At 51.5% G+C, this 8270-nt stretch overlaps 2 protein-coding genes across 4 annotated transcripts in view; one reads left to right on the forward strand and one right to left on the reverse strand.

The window, feature by feature from the left end:
* Positions 1–274: 274 nt before the first annotated feature.
* Positions 275–5532, reverse strand: si:dkey-23o4.6 (retinol dehydrogenase 13). The gene is made up of 8 exons (XM_047598766.1): positions 5339–5532; positions 4926–5068; positions 3142–3276; positions 2678–2869; positions 2436–2597; positions 2235–2354; positions 814–1018; positions 275–748 (listed from the first exon to the last, which is right to left on the reverse strand). Exons 1-8 carry the CDS (start codon positions 5392–5394, stop codon positions 643–645), a joined length of 1119 nt encoding a protein of 372 aa, XP_047454722.1. The 5' UTR covers positions 5395–5532; the 3' UTR covers positions 275–642.
* A 22-nt stretch (positions 5533–5554) lies between these two features.
* pogzb (pogo transposable element derived with ZNF domain b) overlaps positions 5555–8270 on the forward strand; it is a 13193-nt gene continuing 10477 nt past the window's right edge. Inside the window, exons 1-5 of one of the 3 annotated variants that reach the window (XM_047598764.1) lie at positions 5555–5682; positions 6874–6992; positions 7081–7170; positions 7255–7454; positions 7643–7736. In XM_047598764.1, the coding sequence (XP_047454720.1) occupies positions 6878–6992; positions 7081–7170; positions 7255–7454; positions 7643–7736 (499 nt within the window). In that variant the 5' untranslated portion in view covers positions 5555–5682; positions 6874–6877. The other 2 variants (XM_047598763.1, XM_047598765.1) reach the window with 2 other exon arrangements.

Genomic DNA, 8270 nt, shown 5'->3' on the forward strand with positions numbered 1-8270 from the left:
CTAACTCTAGAACTCTAACCCTAGAACCCTAACTCTAACCCTAGAACCCTAACCCTAGAACCCTACCTCTAACCCTAGAACCCTACCTCTAACCCTAGAACCCTAACCCTAACCCTAGAACCCTAACTCTAGAACTCTAACCCTAGAACCCTAACCCTAGAACCCTAACTCTAACCCTAACCCTAGAACCCTAACTCTAGAACTCTAACCCTAGAACCCTAACCCTAGAACCCTAACCCTAACCCTAGAACCCTAACCCTAACCCTAACCCTAGAACCCTAACCCTAGAACCCTAACCCTAGAACCCTAACTCTAGAACTCTAACCCTAGAACCCTACCTCTAACCCGCCAGTGTCTCACACACAGTTATAGTTGTAATTATTATAACATATATATATATGTGTATATGTGCAGTGCAAAGAAGTGTCCTGTCCTGATGCTGGAACAGAACCCGTGATCGTTGTTTGAGGAAGACACTGAGAATATGTGGATGATATGTGTTAATGTGTTAATGTGTGTAAACGTTATTAAACTGTGTGTGTGTCCTATGGACAACAACACACAACAGTCACACATGTGAAGGGACATGTCTCCTGTGTCCTGAAGGAGGCGCTGCAGTCGTCCCGGAGGTCAGAGGTCAGATCAGCTGGAGTCCTGGAGCCCGACCAGCCGAGCGCTCTCCTCCCAAAGCTTCCTGGCGGCCTGGTCGTCCCGTCCCTCCGGAGACACGTCCCGCTCCGTGCAGTCGCTGCAGAGACATAGGAGACGTTAGTGGACGTCACGTTCACTGACCGTCAGAAATCTGAGCTGTACCTGAAGTAGCGGCCGGACTGTCCCTCCAGACCCGGCGTCACGGCGCAGAACACCGAGGTCTGGCAGCCTTCGCTGGGCGTCTTCATCAGCAGCAGGGACGGCAGCCGCAGCAGCGTCCCCAGCAGGGGACACCAGTCCTCCACATGGCGTCCCAGCTCGGTCCGGATCACGCCGGGGTGGAGGCAGAACGAGGACACGCCCGAGTCTGGAGGACAGGCGGGGACAGGGGGGACAGGCGGGGACGTTAATGTGTTTGTGGGGACCTGTGTGTTTGTGGGGACCCGTGTGTTTGCCTGTGTTTGTGGGGACCTGTGTGTTTGTGGGGACCCGTGTGTTTGTCTGTGTTTGTGGGGACCTGTGTGTTTGTGGGGACCCGTGTGTTTGTCTGTGTTTGTGGGGACCTGTGTGTTTGTGGGGACCCGTGTGTTTGCCTGTGTTTGTGGGGACCTGTGTGTTTGTGGGGACCCGTGTGTTTGCCTGTGTTTGTGGGGACCTGTGTGTTTGTGGGGACCTGTGTGTTTGTCTGTGTTTGTGGGGACCTGTGTGTTTGTGGGGACCCTTGTGTTTGCCTGTGTTTGTGGGGACCTGTGTGTTTGTGGGGACCAGTGTGTTTGTCTGTGTTTGTGGGGACCTGTGTGTTTGTGGGGACCTGTGTGTTTGTGGGGACCTGTGTGTTTGTGGGGACCTGTGTGTTTGTGGGGACCCGTGTGTTTGCCTGTGTTTGTGGGGACCTGTGTGTTTGTCTGTGTTTGTGGGGACCTGTGTGTTTGTGGGGACCCGTGTGTTTGCCTGTGTTTGTGGGGACCTGTGTGTTTGTGGGGACCTGTGTTTGCCTGTGTTTGTGGGGACCTGTGTGTTTGTGGGGACCTGTGTGTTTGTGGGGACCAGTGTGTTTGCCTGTGTTTGTGGGGACCTGTGTGTTTGCCTGTGTTTGTGGGGACCTGTGTGTTTGCCTGTGTTTGTGGGGACCTGTGTGTTTGCCTGTGTTTGTGGGGACCTGTGTGTTTGCCTGTGTTTGTGGGACCGTGTGTTTGCCTGTGTTTGTGGGGACCTGTGTGTTTGCCTGTGTTTGTGGGGACCTGTGTGTTTGCCTGTGTTTGTGGGGACCTGTGTGTTTGCCTGTGTTTGTGGGGACCCGTGTGTTTGCCTGTGTTTGTGGGGACCCGTGTGTTTGCCTGTGTTTGTGGGGACCCGTGTGTTTGCCTGTGTTTGTGGGGACCTGTGTGTTTGTGGGGACCTGTGTGTTTGCCTGTGTTTGTGGGGACCTGTGTGTTTGTGGGGACCTGTGTGTTTGTGGGGACCCGTGTGTTTGCCTGTGTTTGTGGGGACCTGTGTGTTTGCCTGTGTTTGTGGGGACCTGTGTGTTTGTGGGGACCTGTGTGTTTGTGGGGACCCGTGTGTTTGCCTGTGTTTGTGGGGACCTGTGAGGCGGCGGGCGAGCTCCCTGGAGAACAGGACGTTGGCCAGCTTGCTCTGCCTGTAGCTCTCCAAAGCGCTGTACGGCCTCCTGCTGAAGAACAGGTCGTCAAAGTCGATGTGACCTGGAACATAAACTAAAAAATTAAAGTCTGGGACGTCAGATGTGGTGGGACGTGGTGCGGGGGACATCTCTGGAGACGTACCCCCCCGGTGGGCGATGGAGGACACGTTGACCACGCGGCTAGGGGCGGAGCTCTTCAGCTTTGGCAGCAGCAGATTGGTCAACAGGAAGTGACCCAGATGATTGACAGCGAGCTGAGTCTCAAAACCATCTTCAGTCAGCCATCGTGGACACATCATCACTCCTGGAGACAGACAGAGAGTTAGAGAGACGGAGAGATGGACACAGGGACAGATGGACACATGCAAGGACAGGTGATCTGACCTGCGTTGTTGATGAGGATGTCCAGTCTGTCTTCAGTTTCCAGGAACTCTTTAGCAAACTGTCTCACGGAGTAGACTGAGGACAGGTCCAGGTGTCTGATGACCACGTTACCGTTTCCCGTCGAGCGTCGGATGTCCTCCGCCGCCGTCTCCGCCCGGGCCAGGTCCCTGCACGCCATCACCACCCGGGCTCCTGGTCAGCGAAACAAACACACCCGTCCATGTTTGACCTCTGAGGGCCACTGTAGGAGCCGGGGTCAGAGGTCACGGCCCAGAGAGACCGGAATTACCTGGGGTCCTAGCATCATTAGCACCAGAGAGACGGAGAGGACGGAGAGGACGGAGACACGTCCACAACAACAAGGTCCACCGACAGGAGACGACTAATGGACGACTGGATCTACGATAACAACACTGAGGACGGAACAGACCAGAGGACGGGGGACGGGGGTCCTGGACTCTGACCTCTGCCAGCCAGGTCTCTGCTCGTCTCTTTCCCGATGCCGGTGTTTGCTCCAGTGATCACAACCGTCCTCCCGTCCAGACGGACTGGACACCGACAAACTCCACCTGAGATCCACCTCCTCAACACGACCACACCTGGACACACACACACACACACACACACACACACACACACACACACACACACACACACACACATACATGTTCTAGTCCAGGGAGCAGTTAGCGTCCACCCAGAGTCCAGATGGGGACGTTCATATGGACTTAACTTAGAACAGATCGTGCTCCAGATTAGACCTGGTTTAGACCCGGTTTAGACCCGGTTTAGACCTGGTTTAGACCCGGGTTAGACCACCAGAGGGTCTAACCTCACCCACGTGCATTGACAAAACAACATTGAAGACATGAGGCAGGTGTGAGGAAACAGCTGATCTGCTGCTTCAGGTAGAAACCAAATTGCATTTTGTTGTGTATTTACATGACAATAAAGCTGCATCTGTTTCACATAGACCTCAGTTTAATGGACATAATGAAAAGGAATCTGATTCACTACAGGAGGCAACGTTCACACAATTCAACCTTTGGACATTTTATTTCTCCTGGACGTCATCACATTCTACCATTGAGCTCATTATACGATCCAGAAGAAGATGGAGATTTACACATGGAACTCCCCAGGACCCCAGCCACCAAGGCTACATGCTACACAGCAATGCTAAGCTAACAGCCACCAAGGCTACATGCTACACAGCAATGCTAAGCTACCAGCCACCAAGGCTACATGCTACATAGCAATGCTAAGCTACCAGCCACCAAGGCTACATGCTACATAGCAATGCTAAGCTACCAGCCACCAAGGCTACATGCTACATAGCAATGCTAAGCTACCAGCCACCAAGGCTACATGCTACATAGCAATGCTAAGCTACCAGCCACCAAGACTACATGCTACATAGCAATGCTAAGCTACCAGCCACCAACGCTACAGGCTACATAGCAATGCTAAGCTACCAGCCACCAAGGCTACATGCTACATAGCAATGCTAGCTACAGCACAAGGCTAAACAGCTGCCTACCAAGGCTACAGGCTACATAGCAATGCTAAGCTACCAGCCACCAAGGCTACATGCTACATAGCAATGCTAAGCTAACAGCCACCAAGGCTACATGCTACATAGCAATGCTAAGCTAACCTTCACTACTAGATGGCTGCATTGTGTGTATTATCTGTAGTAGCACCATTAGACCAGTAGATGGAGACTAAAGGTCCAGATTCTATGAGTCCAGTCTCCATGTGGTTCATAGCTGATGTAGAATCATGTAGATAATAAAAACTAGATCAGGTTCATCTGTTGATGCTAAACAACATCGTGTTATCAGGACGTGGGGGTTTTTCTCCTAAAGGAGCCTTCGATTTAACCAGGGAAGTGACAGTTAAAAGAAACAGGAAGTAGATAGTTTATTCTCAGATCAACACTGAGCCTCTAAACATGAAATAAAAATGAACCCGGCTGGTAAAAAGACACAGCACCACCTAGAGTTTGGGTGGAGTTGTTCCAGAATGAACCGGACTGTGGAGGTTCCAGTAGCGATGGTTCGTAGCGGAGTCGACTACGTAGGAAGGTTAAGGGTCCAAACTGAAGACATTTACTGAAGTATTTAGTTCCAGTTCTACTTGTATGAGTCTGTTTGTCTCAGTTTTAATCCAACTATCAAACTAATGAATGAAGTTAATATCATTCAGACCCATTCACTCATTGATAAAGAAGCTGTTAGTTTCTCACAGATGACGGTGACTCCCAGCAGAGCTCCACATCTCAGCGACAGAGTCCAGCCTTCGTCCTCCAGGACCGGCTCAGAACCACCGGGCCACGGCAGCACCAGGAACTCTGGACCAGGAACCTTCATCACTGCAGCTCCGGACGGACTGAGACACCGAGACAGAGATTAACAGATTAGAGACGATTACACAACACAACGGATTAGAGACACTGTCCTCTACAGGAAGAGACAGGGACTAAAGACACTGTCCTCTACAGGAAGAGACAGGAACTAAAGACACTGTCCTCTACAGGAAGAGACAGGGACTAAAGACACTGTCCTCTACAGGAAGAGACAGGGACTAAAGACACTGTCCTGTAGAGGACAGGAACAGAAACAGATTATTTTCATTCAGATTTTATTTGTCATTTCTGACCTTCTAGAAACGAACCAATGAAAATGTAAGTTCTCAATCCCACATCCTGGCGCCATGAGGACTTTTAAAAAATAAATAAATAAAAATAAAAATAAAAAATTGTCTATTTGAGTGAATGAGTTAATTGTTCAAACCGAAACTTTTAATTCATTAAATCCGTTTTAGTTTCAGGGTTTTTTTTCCAGTATGGCTCGTGACGTCATACAGCGTGGCTCCTCCCACCGAACCAAGATGGCGTCTTTTTCTCTGAGTGGCCGCTGTGTAGACGCCTCCTGGTCCCGGTGCTGACCCGCGGCGGTGTTTACCGGTGACTCCGGTGCAGCTGCGGAGCGGTTTAACATCAGGTGACCAAATTTCCGAAATTATGTTGATTTGATATTATAAAGATGAAATCAAGAAACGGGGACATTTACGGTTTATTGTGACGCATTTATTCATATTTAAACATATTTAAACTGATGTCCGTGATGTCATTAGCTACCAACAGTCTACCGTAATAACTGTAGCCCGCGTGCCCCCGCGCTTCCTATCTGGCTACCGTAATAACCATTGTTCTATTCTGCGCGCAGCATTTTTTCCTCATTCATAAAACGCTGTCACCGGGGACACTGTGGGTAACTTCAGCCGGGGGACAGGTCATCCAAACCGGGGACTGTCCCCAGAGACCGGGGACGTCTGGTCCCCCTAATTTAACGTCTCCGTTCTGTTTAACACGCGGCGCAGCTCGCACCGGACTTCAGTTTGTCCAGAAAAATTCCCAGCGACCAATGAGAGACGTCGCTGTCTGAAAGGGAAGTGACGTAATACCAATGTTGGCCAATCAGCGACCCTGATACAAAGAGTGGGCGGAAGACCCGCCCTCCTGCCCGTCGAACCGGAGCGCGCCTGGAGAAGAAGCGTGCGAACCCGTCCGAGCTCCGCGGTCCCGCAACAGCAGCAGGTAAAACCGGTTTGGCTCGGTCCAGTTTGGTTCGTCTCGGTCCGGTCTGATTCGGTCCGGTCTGACTCGGCTCGTCTCGGTCCGGTTCGGCTTAACACGCAGCTTTTAGGGGGCGCTCGGTTTGGAGCAGCTCGCTGCTGCCGGCGGGGCGGTGCAGCTGGACGGTACCAAACGGAGCAAACGCACCGGTTCTGTTCAAGGGGACTCGGCTTCAGCTCCGGCTGCGTGAGCGGAGCCCCGGGTGTTTCTGTACGGGACTGGGAGGTTGTTTATGCCGGAAAAGACGCGCTTCGGTCGGTTTGCAGAAAACAAAAAGCCCGGAGCGCAGCGCCTCCTGTGGCCAGGACAGGAACGGCACCAAGAGGCGCTTTAAATTAAACTTTATTTACAACACAATAACAATTTAACTTTACCCTGACTATTTATGATTAAAAAAAAAAGCTATTTAAAGAACGAGAATCTGTAGAAGAGTCAGATTTAAATCTTAATTATATTTCTCACATTTTTTCTCAGACAATCAATGGAAAATGTTTTGGTTCAGATCTGATGAAGATCAGGGTGATGACGGCTCTTACCTTTGTCCTGGTTTCCACAGCAACATGGACATGGAGCTGTTCATGGAGTGTGAGGAGGAGGAGCTGGAGCCATGGCAACGGGTGGACGACGGCGTGGAGGAGGACGACATCGACTTCATGGACAGCTACGGAGAGCCAGGTGAGACACACGTTCGTCTTTCTCTGTGAGGACTGCCCGGTCACGTTGCCATGGTAACTGATGCTGCACATCCAACCTGTCTCTGCAGTGGAGGACTCACCGTCTCCTCCCCCTGCACCTGAGACTCCGCCCCCCAGGACGCCCTCGCCTGTCCCACCTGTCCCACCTGCTCCAACAGGTACCAGTGTGTCCACAACATCACTGCTGGATGGAATCTGTCCTCAGTCGTCATGACAACATGTTTGTGTTTCTTTGTCCACAGTTTCATCACATGTCCAAATCGTCTCCTCCTCTGTGGCTCCTCCTCCTCGAGGCCCTGCTGCCTCCTCGCTCCCTGCCCCGGCCCCGCCCCTTATGGCTCAGGCTCCACCCATCATCCTGACACAGACGGCAGGTGGAGCTTTCCTCCTCCCAGCAGCCCCCGGGACAGGAAACGCCCGGCCCATCCTCCTCACCACACAGGTACAGAGAAGAAGTCCTCTGTCCCAGCTGATGATCAGCTGTTTGTTTGTTTACCAGCTGATGATCAGCTGTTTGTTTGTTTGTTTACCAGCTGATGATCAGCTGTTTGTTTGTTTACCAGCTGATGATCAGCTGTTTGCTCTCGTCGGGGCGTCCTAACGGCTGGTGTGTGTTTGTGTTGTGTTCAGGGTTTCCCGGTGCAGACGATGATGAACCGTGGGACTCCTCTGCTGCTGAACCTGCAGCCGGGTCAGACGGTCCAGCCCCTCACCCTGATCCAGTGTGAGTTCATCAGTTACTAGTAATTGTTGACTAATAACTAACTAATAACTCACAATCTGAGCTGCAGCTTCGAGGTCCTGCAAGACTTCAGACCGGAGACAGAATGATGTCCTGCAGCCTGGTCCTGGTCCTGGACACATATTAGCAGCAGCATTGGCAGCTTGTCTTTGTCCTGGTTTGTCTTGGTTTGTCTCCAGCTGTTAGCCGCGTTAGCCCAAGTGCTAGCAGAATCCCCGGCTAACGTATGCTTGGCTTGGTTCATGTGCTGTTTGAAGCTGGAAAGAAAACTCCTTCCTGCAGAGTGTGATGATACTTTATGTGTCTCCACTGGTCCCTCTTGGTGTCTTTGTCCTCAAATGTCCCATGGAGAGGACCAACGTGCTGTTTAGCGTCTTCCATCTTTATGGGTTGGTTCTGCTGCCTGTCACTACCGGATCAGCTGGTGCTAACGCTAACGCTACTTGGACAAACTGAGACACGTTCACAGTCGTTCTGCTGCAGATGCTTCATTCATCACATTCATCAGATGATGAT

Source organism: Mugil cephalus, chromosome 11 (assembly GCF_022458985.1).
Source record: "Mugil cephalus isolate CIBA_MC_2020 chromosome 11, CIBA_Mcephalus_1.1, whole genome shotgun sequence".
Classification (NCBI taxonomy): Eukaryota; Metazoa; Chordata; class Actinopteri; order Mugiliformes; family Mugilidae; genus Mugil; species Mugil cephalus.